Source organism: Entamoeba nuttalli, assembly GCF_000257125.1.
Source record: "Entamoeba nuttalli P19 unplaced genomic scaffold asmbl_3459, whole genome shotgun sequence".
Lineage (NCBI taxonomy): Eukaryota > Evosea > Mastigamoebida > Endamoebidae > Entamoeba > Entamoeba nuttalli.
The window spans coordinates 1-23544 of record NW_008576099.1 but is presented as its reverse complement, the minus strand read 5'-3'; the positions used below and the strand labels follow the sequence as shown (position 1 = coordinate 23544).

General features: G+C 25.3%; 12 protein-coding genes across 12 annotated transcripts; 4 read left to right on the top strand and 8 right to left on the bottom strand.

The window, feature by feature from the left end:
- Positions 1–1190: 1190 nt before the first annotated feature.
- On the bottom strand, positions 1191–1868 carry ENU1_069370 (hypothetical protein; the record flags this gene model as incomplete). The annotated part of the gene is made up of 1 exon (XM_008858392.1): positions 1191–1868. One exon carries the CDS (start codon positions 1866–1868, stop codon positions 1191–1193), a length of 678 nt encoding a protein of 225 aa, XP_008856614.1.
- Positions 1869–2936: 1068 nt separating this feature from the next.
- On the top strand, positions 2937–4274 carry ENU1_069360 (hypothetical protein; the record flags this gene model as incomplete). The annotated part of the gene is made up of 1 exon (XM_008858391.1): positions 2937–4274. One exon carries the CDS (start codon positions 2937–2939, stop codon positions 4272–4274), a length of 1338 nt encoding a protein of 445 aa, XP_008856613.1.
- Positions 4275–5052: 778 nt separating this feature from the next.
- ENU1_069350 (chloride channel protein 2, putative) lies at positions 5053–7220 on the bottom strand (the record flags this gene model as incomplete). The annotated part of the gene is made up of 3 exons (XM_008858390.1): positions 5053–6484; positions 6566–7044; positions 7101–7220. 3 exons carry the CDS (start codon positions 7218–7220, stop codon positions 5053–5055), a joined length of 2031 nt encoding a protein of 676 aa, XP_008856612.1.
- Positions 7221–8013: 793 nt separating this feature from the next.
- ENU1_069340 (PIWI domain containing protein) lies at positions 8014–10755 on the top strand (the record flags this gene model as incomplete). Its single annotated transcript, XM_008858389.1, has 1 exon — positions 8014–10755. One exon carries the CDS (start codon positions 8014–8016, stop codon positions 10753–10755), a length of 2742 nt encoding a protein of 913 aa, XP_008856611.1.
- Positions 10756–11004: 249 nt separating this feature from the next.
- Positions 11005–11445, top strand: ENU1_069330 (actin-binding protein, cofilin/tropomyosin family protein; the record flags this gene model as incomplete). The annotated part of the gene is made up of 1 exon (XM_008858388.1): positions 11005–11445. One exon carries the CDS (start codon positions 11005–11007, stop codon positions 11443–11445), a length of 441 nt encoding a protein of 146 aa, XP_008856610.1.
- A 156-nt stretch (positions 11446–11601) lies between these two features.
- Positions 11602–11922, bottom strand: ENU1_069320 (60S acidic ribosomal protein P2, putative; the record flags this gene model as incomplete). The annotated part of the gene is made up of 1 exon (XM_008858387.1): positions 11602–11922. The coding sequence occupies one exon, from the start codon at positions 11920–11922 to the stop codon at positions 11602–11604; it is 321 nt and encodes a 106-aa protein (XP_008856609.1).
- Positions 11923–12104: 182 nt separating this feature from the next.
- On the bottom strand, positions 12105–13364 carry ENU1_069310 (protein kinase domain containing protein; the record flags this gene model as incomplete). Its single annotated transcript, XM_008858386.1, has 1 exon — positions 12105–13364. One exon carries the CDS (start codon positions 13362–13364, stop codon positions 12105–12107), a length of 1260 nt encoding a protein of 419 aa, XP_008856608.1.
- Positions 13365–13509: 145 nt separating this feature from the next.
- On the bottom strand, positions 13510–14819 carry ENU1_069300 (major facilitator superfamily protein; the record flags this gene model as incomplete). The annotated part of the gene is made up of 3 exons (XM_008858385.1): positions 13510–13820; positions 13903–14198; positions 14245–14819. The coding sequence occupies 3 exons, from the start codon at positions 14817–14819 to the stop codon at positions 13510–13512; spliced, it is 1182 nt and encodes a 393-aa protein (XP_008856607.1).
- A 446-nt stretch (positions 14820–15265) lies between these two features.
- ENU1_069290 (hypothetical protein) lies at positions 15266–18046 on the bottom strand (the record flags this gene model as incomplete). The annotated part of the gene is made up of 1 exon (XM_008858384.1): positions 15266–18046. The coding sequence occupies one exon, from the start codon at positions 18044–18046 to the stop codon at positions 15266–15268; it is 2781 nt and encodes a 926-aa protein (XP_008856606.1).
- Positions 18047–18881: 835 nt separating this feature from the next.
- On the bottom strand, positions 18882–20561 carry ENU1_069280 (hypothetical protein; the record flags this gene model as incomplete). The annotated part of the gene is made up of 1 exon (XM_008858383.1): positions 18882–20561. One exon carries the CDS (start codon positions 20559–20561, stop codon positions 18882–18884), a length of 1680 nt encoding a protein of 559 aa, XP_008856605.1.
- A 664-nt stretch (positions 20562–21225) lies between these two features.
- On the top strand, positions 21226–21729 carry ENU1_069270 (hypothetical protein; the record flags this gene model as incomplete). The annotated part of the gene is made up of 1 exon (XM_008858382.1): positions 21226–21729. The coding sequence occupies one exon, from the start codon at positions 21226–21228 to the stop codon at positions 21727–21729; it is 504 nt and encodes a 167-aa protein (XP_008856604.1).
- A 198-nt stretch (positions 21730–21927) lies between these two features.
- ENU1_069260 (actin-binding protein, cofilin/tropomyosin family protein) lies at positions 21928–22959 on the bottom strand (the record flags this gene model as incomplete). Its single annotated transcript, XM_008858381.1, has 1 exon — positions 21928–22959. The coding sequence occupies one exon, from the start codon at positions 22957–22959 to the stop codon at positions 21928–21930; it is 1032 nt and encodes a 343-aa protein (XP_008856603.1).
- Between the last annotated feature and the right edge of the window lie 585 nt (positions 22960–23544).

Genomic DNA, 23544 nt, shown 5'->3' with positions numbered 1-23544 from the left:
AATATTATAAAAAATAATTTAAACTTTTAAATTTTCTATTTTATTTTTTTTTTTCTTTGGAGCAGAGATAATTACTATTTAAATTTGTTTATATTTAGTAAAATTCACACTTGAGTAAAATTAGAGGTTTTTCATTTTTGAATTACTACTAACTTGTAAACAAAACTGTATTAATTAATAAAAAAACATTTCATTAAGATAATAAACTGCATGGCATCTTATTAATGAATTAATGTCAAGTTTTTATTTTGTAAAAGTAATATTTAGTATTTTATTGTAATAAAAGTTTGTAGTTCTTTATTTTAATAACATCGTAAGAAGTTTTTAGAATCATTAAAAAGAACTAAAAAGATTTATAATTTTTAGAAAAAAGTATCAATTAATGATACATGAAGAAAATCATAATGTTTAGTGAGACTAATCTTTAATAACAACTTAATAAACTAAAATATTCTTAGTTATGTAAATTAATAATTCAAATAATTTTTTTTTGTTATGAAACAATGATTTCGTCATGTTTTATTAAATTAACAATTTAAACTTACTCAAACAAATAACTAACTCCTAGTATTAATTTAAATCAAAAGTCGAATATTTTAAGTAAGGTTGAACTACTTTTTGTTTAACAAACATTCCACTCTAACTTATTAAAAGTTGTCTTGTAGTCCTCCTTAGTCTGTTTAAAAATGAACAACAAATAGATTAATACAATTCTTTTTATATATGAACTGAAATAATTATTATTTATCTTAACGTTAAATAAACAAATTGTAGACTAAAATTTAATTAGAGTTAAGCAAAACACTTAAAGAAAGCGTAAATCACACCTCCAAGCCAGCAACAAATGAGCCATAATAATAAGCAAATAATGAAGTCCATTCCAACTTCTTTAGTTTTCCACCAAATAGCCAATGGTGGAATAAAGATACAAAGGATGATAATGATAATATCGTCGTCTCCCATAACTTAAACCGAGTGAATACTTAGTACTTTCAGATACTTTATTAGTGATATGCCACGTCATTTTCTAATTTAAGTTTATAAGAAACTAATTTGCCACACCTTGGAAATACTAAAATTAACATCTTCTTGATTTTTATTGTTTAACTCATTCTTCTTTTTCTTTTTTTTAAAAAAAAACATTCAAAAACTTCTTACAAAAACTAACATTAACGAAAAAAAATCATCTACTAATGGAATGGGACTTGGAAATAACTAAATGCAAGCACAATTGGTGAGCCTGATATCTTATTTGTTGAGTAATAGAAACAACACCAAAGACTATGTTTGTTATTGATAGTATTAGGTAAATTAATATGATATAAAATAACACCGTCTTCTAAAGTGTATTGATATAATTTTTCATGTGTTTGTTCAATGCGTTCTTTTAACTTAGGTGATGGTTGTTGTGTAATCACTATAGTGTCTCCTTTATGTGAACGTTCATTCAATTTTATGAAAAGAGAGTTATAATTAACAACTTGTAAATAAAGTTGTTGAAGTGAAAATTGAATTTTTATTGATTTGACATTTTCTGTTCCTTTCTTTAAATGAATTTGATAATATCCTTTTTGTTGAAGTTCAAATGAAGACTTTGTTTTTCCTTCAGACAAACAACTGAATGTAGGATAATTTTGAATAGCCTCTTTTTGGTTGTAAAGAGTTAAAGAAATATATAATTTACCAGCATATTGAGGTAAAACACTAACTGAGAACTCAACAACATTTCCTTTCATATTAACCTCAAATGGAGTTTGTTCAGCGACACACTGCAATCCATAATAGTTAATTTCATTATCAAGTTGAGTTATTTCATCTTTTCCATTGGTTTCAGAAGATTCAAAATAATTTGATAATAAACTATTCATTAATGATGTTTAAAATATTTATTATAAAATAAAGTTCTTTCTAAAACTATAAAAAATTCAAAATAAAAGAGCAAAAGATACTTTTTATTTTCAAATACTACATGAATTACTAACAAAAATATTTAAAAATAATTTCTATTTAACCTTATAATCCAAAAAAATAACTTTATATCTACTTTACATTATTATTTCACTTTTATGATAAAATATATTTGATTTGTTCTATTGAAATTTATCTAATGATAAAATTTATGATTAAAAAAACAATATTTATTAGTGTATTTTTATTATTTATTAGTTTATATTTTTGTTTTTCTTATTTTTTATTCTTTTTAAGATCTCTATTGGAATATTCTATTTTTAATTCATTTTTATTTTGTTATTATCAATATTTTTGTTATTCATTGTAAAATTCATGTGAATGTGTTTGATTTTATTCATTTTTAAATGAAAGGAAATATTTGGAAATACAAAGAGAGTCACCAAGATGAGAAACTAATCAAAAGTAATACAAAGAGTTTTTGAACAGTGTTCTAATTAGTACAATGAATTAGATTAATAAATCATTATGTTGTTAATCAAAATAATAGTAAAAATAATGAAATTAAAACAAAATAAAAAATTGATTTAAATAAAAAAATGATATTAACATATTCTAAACAAACTTTAAAGCGTAAAACTGAATGTACTGGAATAACAAATAAAGTACAGTATTTTGTTCAAACAAAAATTATATTTTCTTTAAAATATCCAGTAATAAAGTAAATAATTGGGAAAATACTACAGTAAAAAACTAGTTATAAATATTTAATAAACTTAAAATAATGTTTTTTCAAAAAATAATCAAAGAAAGCTATATCTTTAGTATTATTTTTACTATAATTATACTATATTCTCTTAATTTTTTCAAAAAGTAACTTTCCTTGTTATAATACTATTTTTCTAATAAAATAAAATTAAAGTCATTATTTTACAACAAAAAAGTTAGAAACTAAAAAAAATTTCATTAAACATCATTTCTTTGATAAAGAGATTTAACGAAATCTTAAAATAAAAATTCAAATATCAATGAGTAAACCAAATAACAGCTCTGAATCTACCATTGATGACTTTTCTTATTCAACTATTCTAGTTAGACTTCTTTCAGTAAAATATGATTCTTTTCTTTCTGATTTGATTACCTCACCAGAATCAATTCAGATAAAAGGTATTGAACAAGACAATGATTATACCAAGTTTCAATGCCACTATCAAAAACTCAGTAATGAAAGAAAAAAAGAGTTAATTGATGACTTTAAAGTGCAGAGATATTTATCTGATTTAGCTTCATTACCATTAGAGGTTTCAATCAAAGTATCTTTGCAAGAGTATTATAACAATACTTTGAGAGTGATTAAAGTTTCAAGTATATTAAAAGGAACTTATCAAATCAAAATTCCCATAGGATATGATACTCCAAATTCTATATTCCTTGATTCAATTACCATTAAAATTGATGTACAGTGTCCAGACAATTGGGAATGTGATGGTTTGGATATTATTCATTACGTCTCAGATGAGGAACTTCAAAATAGGTCTTTTGTTTTCTTGTCTGGAAAAACACTTTCTCTTACAAGATTCAACAAAGAAATGATAGTACCTGGTTATGGGCTTCGTTCAAAAAAAAAAGGTACTGGAAACCTAATTTTAAAATACAAAAGTATAGCACCAGACTGTTCTAGTAGTTCTTCATGTAAAACTCCAACAAATACCAAAAGTGTAAATCATCAGTTAAATGAAAATAGTACTATAACATACACACAAAAAACAAATGGTAATTCGGATAAACCAGGGTCAGTTGAAATAAAAAGTGGTGTTAGTGTCTACTCTCCAACAAATAAAAATACTGATCAAGACATTATCCATTTACCTGATGGTGCTGCTATATATGAAGTATCTTTTTTGGAAAAAGAAGTTAAGGAGGACAACATAACTTATTATATATTCCATCTAAGAATAGCCCCTTGTCAATTAAAGATAAATGTTCATACAGATTATCGCAAAGAAATAAATAATAAAGAATGTTTTAAAAAAGCAACAATCAAGGATAATACTGTTTTATATGATGTTCTTTTTGGTGGTGCTTTTGATACAGAGAAAGATGCAATGAAATTTCTAAATGCTAAATTATTCAAAAACTTAAACCTAAAACATAGTCTTGATAATTGTAAAGTTGGGTTTGGTGGTGGATATGCCGTTTTAGAAAAACATTACTTTGAAACAGGATACGGATTTATTCCTCTAGTTTATCCTATTCCAAAAATGTATGAAAAGCCAGAATACAAGTTTTTTGTATTTTTTAATTATCTCCATCCGTCTAACGAAATTTATCCAGTTCTTGTACGTAAATCGGAGACTTCTTATTAAATTAAATTAGTAATTTTCCTTTATATTTTTTTGGATGTTTGTTATCAGTAATTCATAAAAAAGGGGTTAAGTAAAAGTTACAAAGTAGCATAATATGAACGTAAACTATATTAGAATTGTAATGGAATTAATTATTTTTATTTTATTATGAAAAGAAAGTAATTTTTCATAGTACAAATCTAAACTTTGATTAAAACAATTCCTTATATGTTATTATAAATACAATGAACTTTTGAATAAAAGATGATAATTGAGTCCTATACATTATATGCAGCTATCATTTTACCGAGAGAAAGTAATTTTGTTAACTTATATAAAAGAAATTCATAACACTAATTTTCAAAAGAAGAAAAAAGCAAGAAAAGAAAAAGTTATTATAAAATAGTTAAAATATCAACAAACTAACTCAAAAAAAGAGTTGTTTTAAGAAAGTGTATTGTATAAAAATAATAAAATATTCTGAGGATTTTTAATAAGAAAGCAAGGTTTGAAAATGGATAAATGTCATAAAATTAATAATTCAATTAAGTTAAATCATTTTTTACTTAATATAATTTTTGGAGGATAATAAGGTTTAAGAAGATATTATTTTGCTGATAATAAAACTTAACTCAAAAAGAATCAGAAAGGCAATTTGAAATTTTTTATATAGAAAATATAAAGAGAATTATAATTTTGATCTGATTATAATAAAAGTCTAATGTTAATAGTGAAATGTATAATATTGATAAATACTATTATAACGATTTTATATTTTTTATAAAAAAATGAAAGATTTTTAGAACAAAATTTTCATTTGTTTATTAAAGGCATCATTCAAACATTTTTTATTGATTTCTCCAACAAGACGACCATTACTTGTAACAAAAGCAGATTCTACTTGGGCAGCAATGAAAAGCATATGAACTTCACTTAAAGGAGTATGTCTTAATAATAACAAAGGACATTCTTTATAATTAAGTAAAAATTTACCATTAAGTTTATTAGAAAGTTGAGAATCTAAAACTTTTCTAATAGAACTTAACTTTATTTGTCCTAGAAGGATTCCTCCTTCTTTACTATTAATAACAGGAATAATTTTTTCTTTTAAAGTATTATAATGTTCTGTGATATCTTTTAAATCTTCAATTGTAGTAAATTCTGAGACAGGAAACATGTTTTCATCCATTACCATTTCTGCTGTTTGATGAATTGAATATTGAATATCAGGAATAAACGGTAATTTCTTTGATATAGCAATTTTATCATAAATACCTTCTGTGAAAAATCTTGATAATGAAATTGTTACAACAGTAGCAAGTAGAATAGGAAGTAATAATTGGTTATTATCAATAGACTCTAATATAACTACTGTCGCACTAAATGTTTGTGTAATTGATGCTACAAAACAGGCTCCTCCTATAATAGCAATTCCTCCAGGACCTAAATTATTATAAATTCCTAATTCATTAATAATTTCTCCAATTAAACGTCCAAGAACTGCACCTACAACTACATTAGTAGAGAAAAGACCGACTGGTACTGGTAATGAAATTGAAAACGCAGTGATAGTAAACCGAGCAACAAAATATACTGCTAAAACAGTGATATAATGAGGACCAAAGACAGGTTCAATTGATTTATTTCCAAATAAATATCCTAATGTTACATTAACTGAATAACCAAAGCCATTATATTTATTTTTCCATGGAGCAGTAACAACACCCGTAAGAGTAGCAAAGATAATAAAGTACAAATAAGGAATTCTTCCCAAATAAAATTTACGTAAATAGGCACGTGTTACAAAAATAGTTCCTGTTGCATTAGTAAATAAAATAGCAAATACCCCACAAATAATACCAATAATAAGAGCAATAATAGCTTCTTTTATTCCAGGAGGTTCAAATGTATATGAAATTGCCATTACTCCAGTAAATAATCCATCTCTTCCTTTATAAATGTTTGTTACAGCTCTAAATGTAAAAGCTGATATAACTGATGTGAAAATAGCAAACCAATAATTTCTGACAGGATAATAAGTTGCCGTGACTTCAACTGAGAATAATAATCCTCCAATAGGACAACCAAAAGTAGAAGCAACACCACATCCAGAAGCAATTGCTAACATATGAACAAATAATTCTTTATTTTCTCTAATGAAATGGAAAAAAGGAAGATGTGCCAATTGTGCAGCAATACAAGAACAAATGTGAATTGAAGGTCCAACTTTTCTATTCTAAATAAGTATTATATTAATGTTTTTATAAACATAGATTTTCTTTTTAAATACCAACAAAAATAAAATAACAAACCCACACCATAATCCACTTCCAATAGCAAAAATTAACCCAATTACTTTAGCTATTAATGTTCTCATTGTTAAAAAATTGGGGAAATGATTTCCTAATAATGTCACTTTCATTTCTGGGACTCCAGATCCATTAGCTGTTGGTGAAACATACTTTGTAAATAAAAATGCACAAGTTCCACCACATATTGTAAAAAGAATCCAGACAATAATTTTATAATATGAAGCATCAAACAATAGTAACAACCAATTCTTTAATTTAGAAATTTGGTCAATACAAATATCCATAGTAGTTCCTGTTAGTCCTCCAAGAAGACCAAGCATAAACAAATAAAGTGCAACAACATGAATCAAAGTTCCTTTAAATCCGAATACTTGGAACAAGCAAATTTTTTTAATCTTTGCCATTGTCCCTTCATTTTTTACAACTTGTTTTTTTGGTTCTCTTGAGATTCTGACTAAAGAAGATTCAGAGTTATCACCCTAAAACGATCAGAACTTATTTATTTTTCAATTAATTCTTCATTACATAAACAAACATCAATTTCATAAAATTCTTCTGGTACTGGTGATTCTTCAGTAACAAGTTTTTCTAACTCTGTTTCTTTCTCTTCATCTACTGAAGGATTATAAGAAATAGAGGGTAAATTTTGTTCCATTCGGAATATATTTATATTTACTAGTTCTATTAATGAAAAACCAAAAAAAAATTATTAGGTTCCTTAATTTAGCATAATACCTTCAACTTAATACAACTGCATTACTTAATTAAAAAATTTGTGACCTATTTAAAGCTATCTTTTAAAAACCAGTCTTAGAGATAGTCATTTTTAAACTCTAAACCATTTGGTTTATTCGATTTTTAACATTCATTTTTTTTCATCATTGAAATAAAAATGAAACATTTTATATATTTCGAATTTTTGATTTATAAAACAAAATATAATACTAATTTTTCTTTGTTTGGTTGGTTTATTAATTTCTATTTTTTGGCAGTTCAGGAAATACTAAAACATATTAAAATGAACTTCTTATGTAAACATAAGATTATTAATAGAAGTACTTTAATTGTGTGTGTATTTAAAAGAAATAAACTTCTCTTATATTTCTTCTAGAACTATTCTATATTGTGTTTAGTAATTTATTATGAATAAAGAGATATAAAAGATGTAATTGTTTTGCATTTTAAATTAACTTTGATAATAAACACATTTCGTAAGAATGAAGAAAAAATCTTTTTTTAGTGTACAAATTCAATAGAATAATTATTATTATAAAAGAAGTTTTATTTAATAAGAATGGGTTATTATATGTTATTTGTTAAGATATAAACAATAAGTAAATTAAATGAAAGTTTTAATGAGAGGTGAATGGTATATAATAACAAAATTTTATGAAAGGATGGATATTCAAATAAAATGAAAAACCTAAAAAAAAACTAAAAAAAGGAGGATGTTAAGTATTTATCCAATTAATAATGATTTAAATAATACAATTCCTCTTTTATCACAAAACCAAATTGACATTTTATCATCTTTACCAAAAAAGCCATTGCATGACCTTTATACTCAACAATACCCATTTATTACAAATTATTTTGAAATTCATTTTAGTAAAATTCACTTTATTAGTTATAAAGCTAAGTTTATTCCAAATACTCTTAATTCTTCACTTAAAAGAGCACTTTTAATTGCACATTTTAATTCAATTGGATTACATAAAATTATAACTGATGGTTGTACTGTTTCATTACCAGAAATAATTATTGAAGAGCACTGTCATTTTTCAATTCATTCAAAGAACAATGTTGTATATATAGTTGATTTAACACCAATTCAAAGTAATGTATTTACAACTCAGAAGGCAAATATTTTATTAAAATCAATATTTGTAGAAGACACTAATTCTATTGTCTCTTTTAAAAAAAGTTTTTATGATACTTCTAAAACAATTGAATTAAATACTTCTGATGGGAAATTGAAAATATTAAATGGTTTTTCATCAACGTTACGTATATTTGGAAATCAAACGTTTCTAGTTGTAAATTCATCTCATAAAATATTTCAAATAAAAACATTTTTACAATTTATGGAAAATAAAAGTGTTGAACAAATCAAATTTGAATTTAAACCAATGTCTTTATTTAATTCATTAACAAAAAAATTAGTAAAAATTGATTCTATTGATTTTTCTAAAACTCCATTACATACTTTTAAATTAAAAGATGGAAAAGAAATATCATTTATAGATTATTATAAGTCAAAGTACGGAGTAATTATTAAAAATACAGAACAACCTTTACTTGTACAAAATAATCCTTTCTTTAATGAAAACAACAATACAAATGAATTTAGTTATTTTATTCCAGAATTTATGTATATGACTGGACTTTCTTCAAAAATGAAATCAGACAAAAAATTATTAGTTGAACTTGAAAATATTTTTTATAAACCCCCAAATATTAAATTAGAAAATATTCTAAGTCTTGTTTCACATTATATTTGTAAACTTCCTAGTCTTAATTTATGGAATATTACTATCAATCCTATTCCTTTAAAAATTATGGGGTTCAGACTAGAAAGACCTCAATTAATATTTAGAGATTCATTTCTAAGATTATCAACATTAAAAGAATGGTCATATGATATTAGAAATAAATTATTATATAACCCTGTAAATATTACTAAATGGTGTGCTCTTGTTCCTACACAATACCTTGATTATTTCATTCGTTTTGAACAAATTTTACATCAATTTCATACAAAAATGCATATTGAATATACATCACCAAAAATTATTAAAATGATTGGTCTTTCACTTGACGATTATTTTAATGAAATTTTGAATTACAAATTTGTATTTGTTGTCATTTTAAATGATTCATTATATGAAGATATTAAACGAAAATGTTTTGAAAAAGAAATTATTACTCAATGTATTCATCCAGACACATTAAAAAAACAGAATTTATTTCCAACTGTAAGCCAAATAACATATCAAATTCAATCAAAAATAGGAGGTATTCCTTGGGATGTTGTAACCAATAATAAATTTATTAAAACTATGATTATTGGTATTTCTGTAACACCATATGATGATAATAAAGAATGTATTTCACTTGTTTCATCTATGAAATATAATTCATTTGCTACAAGAAAAAAGTATTCAGCTATTGAAAAAAAAGGAAGTGGAAATTCAGGATATAATAGTCAAATATTAATTCAAAAAGCATTAGATGATTGGTACAAAGAAAATTTAGAGTATCCTTCTAATATCATTATTTATAGAAAGGCAAATAAAACTTCATTATTAAAAATTAAAGAAGGAGAATTAAATCTTTTAAACCAAATCATTAACTCAAAAAGTATTTCTATTAAACTTTTGTATTTTATTGTTTCATGTAGAAATGATATTAAAGTATTTAGTCAAAATTATCAAAGTTATTTTAATCCTCAACCTGGAACGATTATTTGTGATACTATCTTTGAACATGATAATTTTGAATTTTATTTAGTAAGTCATATACCAATAAAAGGTGTTGTTCGTCCTGTTCTTTATACTTCACTTTATAATTCAACTGAATTTACTCAACAGCAAATATATCAAATTACATTTGATTTATGTCATTTACATTATTCAGTACTATCTTCTATTTATATACCTGCTCATTTATTTGAAGCAAGCGAATTAAGTCATGTTTTAAATAAATGTGGTTATACTAAAACTACTTTTACAAAAAGATTTAAAAATAAAAAGAACCAATTAAAAAGACAACAGTTTGATTTACAAAAAGAACAAGACTATGACAAATATTCATTTGACAAAAAAAAATTAGAACCAATGAAAATAGAATATAAAATAACTTCTGAAGAGATTCTAAATTCATTTTCTACTTCTTCAAATACTGTTCTTCCTCAAATGTCTGAAGATTTTAACAATCAAACAATACAAAAAAAACCACGTCTTTCTAAAATCCTTTTAGAAAAAGATTCAAAAAAGTTTAACACTACTACACATAAAAAGAAAGAAAATAAAAGGACTTTTTCATTAGAAGAAATTAATACAGTTAGAAAAGGCACTCCTATTTCAAAACCAGAAGAACGCTCTGACCTGAGTTTTAGTTATGGAGTTATGACAGATGATTCATTTACTAACAATGATTACTATGACATTAGTTCACATCCTTATTATTAATATATGTTTTATATATCATATTTAAACTTTCATATTAAAGAACTATAAAGAAACTGAATAATAGAAACTCTTCATACCTTCAAAAACTATAAACTAAAAAAAACAATGATAAAAAAAGAAAGAAAGAAAAATAGTAAAACATAATAAAATTAATAATAAAATTAAAACATAAAGGAGAAAAGAAAAAAATAGATGACACGTAATAAACTCAATTAAAAGCAAAAAAGAAAAAGAACTAATAAGTTCAGAATGGTTGAAGTAGAAATTGTTGAAAAAGAGAAATTCCAAGAAATTATGTCTAAAATTCGTAATGAAAATGAAAAGACTAATTGGATTTGTTTAACTTATGAAGGACCAAAGAGTAAAAAACTTATTATTGCTGGTTCTGGTGAAGGAGGAGTTGATGAATTGAAAACACTTTTCAAAGATACTGGAATTTACTTTGCATTTGCTAGAGATTTTGATAAAATTGATGATTCTATTTGTGTTAAATTTGCTTTCATTGAATTCATTGGTGATAAATCTCCAAGACTTCAAAAGGCTGGTGTTGGAATGCAACTTAGTTCAATTCAAGATCAATTTGGACAATTCCATATTACTCATATGTGTTCAGACCTTGAAGACGTTTCCGCAGAAATTATTTTAGCTAAGATGAAGAATGCTTCAGGATCAGCTTCACACGTTCTTTAAACGATTTGAATTCATTTATTTTAAATAATTTTTTATTTTTTTTATTAATAAAGAATTATTTTTTTATTATTTCATTTATTTTTATAAATTTAATAAAAAAAATTAATAACAAAAAACCAATAAAAAATGATTACTCAGCAACGAGTTATGCAACGCTTAGAAGAGATCACCAAATCCTCCGAAGTCTTCCTCTTCTTCTTCTTCTTTTTTCTCTTCTTTCTTTTCTTCAGCTTTGGTTTCAGTTTGAGCAGCAGCACCAGCAGCTGGGGCAGCAGCGGCAACAGCCATTGATCCCATTTGTTTCTTTCCAGCTTCAATAACTTCCCAAACATTCTTACCGTTCATGGCATCAAAAACTTGTTTGATTTTAGCTTCATCGATTTCAGCACCAGCAGCAGTAAGGATTTCCTTGACTTTAGCTTCTTCAGCGTTTTCATGTCCAATAGTGCAAAGAATATAAGCAGCGATGTATTGCATGTTCGTGCTAAGTTATTTGTTAAAAAGGGTTTCCTTTAACAGATAACGAGGGTTATTCTCTTCTTTTTCATTTTTATTATATCTTTTAGTTAGTATATTATTAATTATAATTAATTTTATTTCTTGTCTTTGTTTCTTAAAAATGATTTAAATAACAAAAGTCTGAAAAATTAGATGTGTTATTAGTCAGCATGATATACTGGCACAGGTCTTGTTGGTGGGATATGAGCAGCTGGAAGTCCTGATGGATCTTCTTCATCTCCGTTATCGTCCCAATCAATAATAATACCTGCTGCTTTTTGTTTATCAATTTCTTCTTGAGTAACAGCAACAGGTTGTTCAACTGGAACAATTCCCTCAGTAATAGTTGGTTGAGCAATTCCTTTAAACCATGGATGGCATAATGCTTGTTCAGCATTCATTCTCAAACGAGGGTCTGGGTATAAACATCGAATAACAAAATCACGAGCCTCATTAGAAATATGTTTCCAATCATCAGAATCAAAAACAATTTCACCACTTTGCATTTGTTCAATATTTTCAGCAATTGTATCACCATCAAATGGAAGATATCCACAAAGACATACATATAACATGACTCCAACTGACCACATATCAACTTGATATGAATATTCTGTAGCTCCCATTAAAATTTCTGGTGCAGCATAGTCTTGAGTTCCACAAGGAGTTTTCAATGGCTCATTTTGGAAACACTTAGCAAATCCAAAATCACCTAATCTACAAGTTAATCCAGCATCACCAACCATTAATATATTTTCTGGTTTAATATCTCTATGTGCAATACAATGAGAGTGCAAATAATATAAAGCAGAAACAACTTGATAAATAACCCATCTTGCTTCTACTTCTGGAATTCCTGACTCACATTTACTAACACGAGAAAACAAAGTTCCTCCTGGTAACAATTCCATAACAATAGAAATATTAATATCACTTTCAAAGACATCAAAAACTTTCATAATAGCAACATGTTGTGCAGCTCTTGCAATTTCAATTTCTCGAATTAACAATTTAGTTTCTTCAGGTTTAACTAATCTTTTGTCAATCACTTTTACTGCACATAACTCACCAGTTGGAATAGCACGTGCTTTTCTAACTACTGCAAATGCACCCCTTCCAAGTTCTTCTCCAAGTAAAAAGAAGTCTTCAATAATTCTATTTCTTCTTTCATCATCTTTTGGGAATAACAAATATTTTTTTTCTTCTTCAATGAAGTCTTTCTTTTCTTTAAAATTAGGTGGTAATCTTTTATGAAGGTTCTTTTTCTTTGTTAATTCCATTTGTCTTTTCCTCTCTTTCTTTTTCATAACCATTTTAGCTTGTTTTCCTTTTAATCCACTAATTCCTTCAGTTACAATTTTTGACAATTTTGCACTTTTCTCTTTAAAAGCACTTGCAAATGTCTTCTTGAACGACTTCATCTTTGTAAAATAATAGTTCTTCTAAATTTGTTTCTGCTCCAAAACTATATTAATCTCATAATCATTTATTTTTTAATTTTGTGTTATTAAATGAAAAGCTTATTTTAGACCATATTTATGTTTTTTATAACTAAAAAATATTCAATTATTTCTTTGTTTCAAACTTTTTATGCTCTAAGATAAATACTGAAACTAATGAAATAAGTATTAATATAAACAAAATGATACTTTGTAATAAACGGTACCACTGTTCCCATGGTACTATTTTTATCAGAAAAATGAATAATGGAAATCCAAGTCCTGAGATTAAGCTTTGAACTGAATAAAATATTGAAAATGCAGCATCACTTTCAAATTGGAAATATTTTCCAAGTAAAGCATCTATTTGAGTATTAAATCCACCATCTGAAATTGCAATACAAATTATAGCAGTAAATAAGAGTATTGGTACTGGTGCTATAACTATGAATAATGAGTAGAAAAAACTGATTTAAAAACAAACGGTTTAAGAAGTAGTGAATAGTGATGCTTATCAAACCAAGAACCATAACAAATCCAGAAATAGATAAAACAATAAATTTCCCTATCGTATCACCTAGTTTTCCAAAAATTAATGAGATAATCATATTTGTTGTTCCAAAAATACACATTGCAATAGTAACATATTCAACCCCAAACATGGCTGTTACTTCTCCATAAATATAACACTGACTTAAACCAGAATAAATAAAAACAGGTAGCATCAATAATAAATTCCTTGAAACAAGAACTTTTTTTATACTTCTTAAATCTGTTTTGAGACTTACCTTTTCTATTTCTGGAAGTACATTCATTCTAATTTTTAAATTAACGGATATTCATAGAAAAGAAACAAACAAACTTAATGAAAAGAAATGGAATAATACCAATAAGACAAAGAGAAGAAAAAATAATAAATAGATATTTTAAATCTAATCCAGACAAAGTCATAACATATGCAAATCCATTTCCAAGTGTTTGATTCAGTTGATAAACAAAAAAGAATATTCCAGAGTTTCTACCTCTTTTTTCTGGTTTAGAACATCTAGTTAACAAACTTCCTTGTGCACACCAAGTAAGACTCTGTCCAAATCCTACAAAGAAACTAAATATAATCAATAGATAACTCTTTTGGAATATATTTACTAATAAAAATGGAATAATACAAAATCCTCCAATAATAAGACACCAACGCTCTCCAATTCTTCTGAGAATCAAAGGAACAATAAACCCACTAACTGCAAAAGTAAAATAAATAATTGATAGAGAAACCATTCCATAATTACCATATAAACTAGTCATAAAGTTTTCAGTTGTATTATAAGATATATATATTATTAAAAATCCAATTCCAAGCATTATAATATTGAACATTCTCCATTTCCAATTTTTTGGTGTATCTATAGAATTAGTAATTAAACTTTGTTCTTCAGACATTCCTATATTATTTATATAAACAAAACAAGTATTTAAGTACTTAAATATCAGTACCTCATGGGGTTTGATCCAGCCCTTGTAAAAAAACCCTAAAATCGTTACAAGAGTATCATGATTGGATGATTACATCTCAAAACACTACAAATCCCAAAATAAAAATCCACGTGTTTTTTTTAACTAATAAATCGTAATAAAGAGATATAAATTAAATGAAGAAAAGTATAAAAACAAATAAATAAAAATAAAGTTATATTATAATAAAATAAAAAATCAATTATTATTATACTTCATATTTGGAGACTATTTCAGTTTCTTCAATAATCTAATTCTACTACACAGCTCATTTCTAATACTATCAAATTAAAAGACAACTCCTCTTCAAATGTAATTACTGGAGTTATTATAAAAACATAAAAAGTTAAAGAAAAACAAAAAAAAATTGAAAATTAGCACTTATTTATTTGGCTACAAGCAGTTATAGGTGTAACTCCTTCTTCAAACACGCGAGAGCCAAGTTCTATTAAAGTTCTGTAGCAAGTGGTTGGATATTTTGATTTACGACAAAGGTTGTCCATTGATTTCATTACAACAATAGTACTAAATCCGTCATACTTTTTCTTCTTTAATGCAACACGAGCTAAGTTAGTACACATCTCACATTGACTTTTTTGTTTAATTCCATCATCAACTCCTTGAGTAACCTTCATCACTAAATCACTAAATTTACCCATTTGAATTTGAAGTTCATTAATAGCATCAGCAGTCTTTATAATTTCATTGTTTGTATCATATAATTGATTTTTCTTTTCATTATCTTCTTCTCCATTGATAAGAGTTTGATTTATTTCTTTTTCTAATTTATCTTTTAATACAATTAATTTGGCATGTTGGACTTGATGAGATTGAATAGTAGCTTCAGAAATTCCTCTAATAACACCAGCAGTTCTAAGCAATGATGATGATGCTTTTCTTAAAACAAATTCTTCTTTTTGTTTTTTAATCGTCATTAAATTGATACTTGTTTTTAGTTCATCTCTCTTTGTTTCAATCTTTTCTTTCATATCTCCATTACTAACAATATTTCCTAATTCTCTCATAACTTTTTGAGCTTGAGATATTCTTTCTTTAAGAGAATTAATGTGTCGTTTTAATAAAACAATTTTCTTAATTCTTTTAACTCCACCTCTCAAAACTTTATTTAGTCTAGAAATTCCAACTTTTCTCTTTTTTTCTAATGCAATTTTATGATTCTTGTTAGCTCTAATTTTCATTCTCTCAATTTTCATCTTTAACATTGCTTTAATATCGTTGACTTTTCCTCCTTTTCTACCATTTAATACTTGTAGTTTATTTTGAACTACATGAATTCTCTTTTTCAGATTTCTTTCTCTGATTTTAGCTTCTTCTTCTCTAATTTTATTAATTTCTTTAACTTCAGCTTCCATAGAATTAGCTTCTTGTTCTGCTTTTTTCAAAAGAGTTTTAACTTGTTTTAATTCAGTTTTATACTCTTTTTCTAATCTGTCAATTTGAGGAATTAATTTAACTAATTTTTCTGAACTATTATATTTTTTCCTTCTAACAACTAATCTTGCTAATTTCTTCTTAATAAGTCTTTCTTTTTTACTAAATAAAATAACTTTTCTTTCACTTCTTTTACTTGCACGAATAATTGAATTTCTTAATCTACGATTAATACTTTTAATACTTCTATCAACTCTTCTAATTCTTCTTGATAATACCTTAATTTTTCTTAACAAAACTTGTCTTTTACCTCTACTATTTTCTTGACTTAATTTCTTTTCATTTAATGTCATAATTCTTCTTAGTACAACTATTCTCTTTTCTAATATAGTTTTTCTCGTGGCAATATGTTTTTTCTTTTCTTCATATTTCTTTCTACGTTCTTCAAAGTATTGATGAATTCCATTTTGTGCATTTTGATATTTATCTTTTGTGTCTTTAATTTCATTAATTATTTCAGTCATTCTCTTTTTTAAATCTGCAATCTTTTCTGGTGATTCTTCATTTAATAATACTTTTCTTTCAATTTTATTATACCTCTTCTTTAAGTTTTTAATTGTTGATCTTAACTTATCTCTTTCATCTTTCATATCCATCATTCTTTGTCTACTAATTCTACCTTCAATATTTCTTTTCTTAGCATTATATGCAATAGTAGCTCTATTAATTTTTCTTTTAAGAGCTTTTAACATAAGAGTATTTTGTCTAACTCTAATTTTTAATCCTTTTAACTCAGAGTTAATTTGTTTCATACCATTTTTAGCTTCAGTTTTTTCAACACTACTTGTTGCTGAATTCTTTTTTCTTTTTAATATATTTTTCTTAATAGTAACTCTTCGTAAAATAGCTTTATCTCTTTTAATTTGTCCTTTAACATCTTTTACTTTTTCATTTAATACTTCTTTTACTTCTTTAAATTTACTTTTAGCTTCTTGTCTAATTGTCATAGCTTTAAGCATATCTTCCAATTGATTAATAGCAGTAGTTTCTTTTCTTTGATATTGTTTAAATTTTCTTTTTAAACTACTATATTCTTGATCAAATATTCCTGAGTTCTTTTTTGCATTTAAAGTATCTTTAATATTTTTAACTAAAAGATGTGTACTTTTATATTGTTTAATAAGTTGAGTGATTTCATTAATTTTATCTGTATTTCTTTTAACTCTTATATTTTTTATTTCATCACTTTTTCTTAATGCTTTTCTTTTTATTCTTAATAAACTACTAATTCTTTCAGCTGTTTTAACTAATCTTTGTTGATTACTTTGCATTTTCTTTAATATATTTTCTGTTTTAGTACATTTATCTGTAATTTGTTTCATTTCTTCTTCAGCTAATTTCATTTGATTTATAGCTTTTTCTTTTTTAAATTTTTCATATTTTTGAATAGCAGCTTTTCTTTTTTTGTCTTGTATTTCCATTTTGTTAATTGATTTTTGCATATTTACTTTGATTTCTTCAATTCTTTTTTTAATTTTTTCTAATGATTTTGTTAATTTTTTTATTTTAAGATTCAATTCTTGTTTTATTTGTGGCTGTCTTTTATTAATTCTAACAATATGCTCTTTGAATCTTGGAATAACCTCTTCTTCAAGTCGTTTTTCTAAAGCTGTAGCATTTAATTTAATTCCATCTTCATCTTTAATCTCCTTACTTAATGTAGTTAATATGAGCAACGATAAAATAAAAGTTGTTCTTATCATCTTCGATAATATGATTATTTAGTGCTTTTTAACTTTTTTTTCTAAAATCATCAATTTTTTTTAATTTCTTTTTTTTTTTTTAGTTCATTTTTATTTTTATTATATTTTTGTTTTTCATTTCTCTATACTGAAAGAATGAAGAATTCTTAGATAAACATTATATATTATATTTTATACATAATGGAAGTGTTTATTTTGCTTATTTTCAATACACTTAATTTATATTATTCTGTTTATTTATTTGTTTTTATTTCTTTTTAAAATACGATTGGATAAAATTTAATTTTTATTTACAAAAAAAATTATAAATAACAAAAGGTTGAGGGAGTTTATATTCTTACAAATTGTTTTTATTTTTGAATATTAATTTCTTATAAATCTGTTTTTCATTATCAACAATAATTCTTAAATGAATAGTTTTTACTAATTCATAAGTTCCATTATTAATCATGATTATCCTTGAGTATTAAATCTATAATTCAATTGATTATGAATATAAAAGAACAAGTATTATCCAGTTTTTAATATAAGAGAATAGTTAATTGAACTTCAATATTTTTTTAATGTTAATTAGAGTTATAAACATAGCATTTAGTTAGTTTAAAAAAGATAAAAAATTGTAAGAATAATATTAAGTTATGGATTGAATAAACAAGTATTTATTCAAGAATAAGAAAGAAAGAGTGATTAAATTAAAAAAATTGAATAAATAAAAGAAATAAGACAATTTCTCTTTAATAACACAAAGAAACAAAGAAGTAAAATAAAATATTTAAACTATATGAAAAAAGAGGATGAAATGAAATTTGTGATTCAATTAATAAAAGTTCATGTCTCATTCATCAAAATCAAACCAGTTTGAATTTGAAAGAACGTTAGCAAGGTCTTTCACAATGTTTTTACATGTATCACTTTCATAAATTTCACTTGGGATTTGTGGGTTACTAGTTGGAAGAAGAACATCAAAATTATCAGCATCACCAGGTAATTTCAAACTTAACAATACCAACCTACAGAAAACAAATCTTAAAATAAGCATTCTTGCAAACGGATCAGCCATAAATAATTGAATAGTTTGATGAACTTTTGGACATGTAAAGAATTCATTAGACAATTTTTCGTAAAACACTTTCAATAAATTTGAACATTCCTCTTTTGTGTCTGGAGTCATTTGATCAACATCAGTCATTCTACAGAATGCACCTAATGAGTCATTTAAGAATAAATTGAATATAGAATCTTTTTTATTACTAAATACTTGAAGATATTTTCCTTGAGTTTTAGTAAATATTGAGTCATGTGGAAGAGGACAAGTATTTAATTTCCATGCACCTATTGGACCAAATAAACTTAAGTGTGGAACATCAAAATGTTTTTGAGATAATTGAATGAAAGAATTTTGTTTATCTGAGTCAATAATTAATAACATTGGTTTTCTAAGGAATGGAAGAAGATCTTCTGGATGAAGAATATGTTGTTGGTTACCATAACTTGACATAAATAATCCATTAGTACTTGTATATCCTTGAATAGTATCCTCATGAACAGTAGATGATAAATACAATAACATAAAAGTATTATTTGGCATATCACAAAAAGTACTTGCAATATAATTTAATGTTTTTGGGATACTAACATTTCTTAATAAATGTTTTCTTGGATTTTTCCATTCATTTAATTGTTCTGGAGCCATAAGTTGATAATTAAATTCTAATGCATACATCATTCTTAATAAAGAAATAGATAATTCACTAAATGAGTAACTATTAGGTTTATTATCTAATAAAATAGCTGAAAACATTTTAAGTCCATTTCTATTATTTGTTTTTGGTTTTGTATTAAAAACTAATTGTGGGTTAATACGTGATAAAGCAGAATATGAAACCCGTCCTTCTCTTGTAGGAACTAAGAAGTTAACAATATTCATTACTATATATTTCATTTCTTCAGCTAATAATTGATGATTTTGAAGATTTGGATGAATTAATGTCTCTGTTGCTAATTGGGCTGATGTTAAAGCGAAATCACTTAATACATTTTCTCCCATTTTTAATTTATCAGTTAATAAGCAAACTAATAAGAAACGTGCATGGAATCTTAAAGTTCTTTGGAGAACAAAAGATCGTTGAATGCTTGAGTCTTCTTTATAATAATTATGTCTTTTAATTTCTTGGTAATATGTTAATGCTTCATTTAGAAATTGAGTTTCTGAAGTACGAAGATAATAGTGATAGTATAACTGAGCAATCTTAGCAGCAATTTCTCCTACATCATATCTCTTAAAATGTACTTTACCATTTTCTAAAATACTACGGCACGTTTGTTGTAATTTCCATAATTTAGCAAATGTTGTAAATGTTCTTTGATATAATGGTCTCCATCCTTCTCCTAAAAAGCTTGTTTCATATAATTGACTGAAAAGTAAAGACGACTTTTCACAGAGTTTTAAATATTTGTCACAAATTCTATCATCTTGTTGACGGGGTGACTGAGAGGGTCGTTGATTAGGTAACATTGAACTAAATTTTTATATTTTTTTATTTAAAACTATTTTTTATTAGTTATCTTACTATTACTTTTAATTTTTTATTAAATAATACTTTTAACTAATTTAAATTAAAATAATTATAGTTTTTTCTTTAACGTTCTTTGTTTCTATTTATATCACTATTTTTGAGTTTTTTAATTTTTTGTTTTTCTGTTTTTTTTTTTGTTTTTTAATTTTTAATTTTAGATTTTTTATTTTTTCAAAGGGAGTAAGAAATAAAAATAAATGACTTGTGTTTAAACCCTAGTTAAGCGATTATTTATTGGAAAGTATTTTTAAAACCAAAAAAGAGTTACAAAATTTCGAATAAAATATAAATTTTTTAAATTAAAAATACTTTTGAGAAATGAGTTCAATAAAAATTCAAGAGTAGGGCTTTTCATTTCAAAGTATTCTGAGTTTAAATGGTTTTTAAAAAAGCAGAAGTTGCTTTTTATGATTCAAGAATTTTACTTTTGAACTTTTTCAAATAAACTTTTGGTTATAATAAAGAAGTTTTAAACAAAAACAGTAAGAAAACTAAGGAAAAAATTAAGAAAATTCAATTAAATTCATTTATAAATAAAAAAAGAATTAGCTCTCAAACACTAACTTAAAAGGAACCATTTAATTAATGCAAAAGAAAAAGACTATGATTACTTTTAATCAACTTAGACAAAAAGCTCAAAAACAATCTTGTTCTACTTGTGATTCTGAAAAATTAAACAATAATAGTCTTTCTCTTCGTGCTGACCATGTTGTAAGTGATAATTCTTTTTCGGCTTATTCAACAAATCATACTCCTCGTTTTATGTTAAACAAAAAAAATAATCGTTTAATTGAATCGAGAAAATGGAGGTCTACAAACGCATTACCAAGTCCTCTTAGACATTGTTCTCCAGTCCCTGATGATGAAGCTATTTACCGTATTTTACCTGCACCTTCTGTATCACCTGGAACTGCTTATGCAGATAATGAAATTGCATCTATTCTTTCTCAATCAATACCATCAGATTCAACAAGTCCTTCATATCCTTGTACTAATAGATCAATTGATATTCATTATAATCCAATTCCTATGAGGGCTTTTGAATTTAACGAAGAAGATGATGGTGAATATTGTTCACGTTGTTCTAATCCTGGTATTTTTCAATAAAACAAAAGATAGCTCAAGTTATTTTCAATACTTATTATCTATTTTGTACATCTATTACACTGACTATTATATTTAATTTAAATTTAAAAAAGTATTTCAAAATGGTTTTTTTTTGAATAAAAAACTATCAAAAAAAAAATATATTTTAAATAATTTGGTATTAAAAAAAACAAAAAGAACTGAATTAAAACTTTCTGTTTATTTCTTTCTGCAGAATTTTGGTTTTGGACGAGCAAACATTTTCTTTTCTTGTACTGGTGGTGGATGGATTTTATCTTGAATTTCATTAACACTTAAATCTTTTGGTGCATTAATTTCTAATTTTAAATCAACTTCTTTTCCATTACCAGTTAACACTGATTCAACTGCACCTTTAGAAGTAGAATATAACATCCTTTGTTTAACAGGTGCACTTTTTGTATTTCCACTTCCATCTGGACAAGAGAAAATATAAATAATTTTAGACATTTGTTGTCCTTCATATTCATGATCCCATCTATAAAAATGGAAAGCTGGTAATGTAAGTGGAACTTCTTCTCCAAGATGATCAATTTCAACAGACTTTTGTGCTTGAAGAACAATTCTTTCATTATCAATATCAATACCAATTTGTACATAATTATTTCCTCCATCACATAATTCTTTAACTGCATTAATTACTTTTTCATCAACAGGGAAGGCAACTCCATTTGATGCGGTAACAGTAGCCATTCCAGTTGGGACAGCTCCAAGACCACTAATTCCAAGTTCTATTTCTTTTTCTCTTTCTTCTTCCTCTTCAGTCAATGGAGGAGCACTCATTTCATGTCTTAAGAAAGCTTCATAACCACTTTTTCCAAAATCAGAAAAAACAGTTCCATGTATTTCATATAAAAAGGTACTTCCACCAAGTGTTGTTCTAAAACGTGCTTTAGTAGATGAATACAACATTTTCATACGAACTTTAGCTCTATCTGGTATATAAGCTAAAAGAAGCCATTTATATCCATTAGTAATATCGTCTCGTGTTTCAGTTCTGAAAAGGATATATGATGGTTCTCCTTCTACAAGATATTTTAATACAAGGTCTAAATCCGCATCAAAATCTGATGTTCCTTGTTCAATAGCTTTAATATTAATAGTTTCATCTACAATAGTGGCTTGGATAAATCTTCCATTTCCACTTGAGTTCATATCTTTAAACTTATTAATTAAGTCAGTTGATAATTCAATACCACTGCTGTGTGACATTTTTATTTTTGAGTTAATTTATTAGTTCAACTCTGTTTTTTTCTTCAATTAAATAACTTCTTAAAGTTTTTTTATTTTTTTTTTAAATTGAAGAGTAAATTTGAAATACTTCTACAAGAGTTATAATGTGTTTTGAAGAACCTGATATAATCATTTATCAATTAAAAGAAAACTCAGTTATAAGAACAAACTATTCATTTCAAAAAGAAATTGAATGTTTATTAGTTTTACAGTTTTAGTGTTTTGTCAGTACATGCTTTTAATCTTCGTTATGAATTAGAGTCTTAACAAACTATATGAATAATAAGGTATTGGAAACAATTTATTCTTGGGGTTATAATGCAAAGGTCCAGTAAATCTGTGAATATTAACATGACATAAATTAGCCTTATGATTAAACAATACTAACAACACATATTACAAATAAGAAATAATAAAAATCTACATAATTATTATTTATATTATTGAAAAGAATATCATTTGACAGGTTTAAAAACAATATCATATTTTAATATTATTTATTTGTTTAAAGATTTATTGTTGTCAAGTTTTTCATTAATAAAAAGCAATTAATTAAGTATTAAT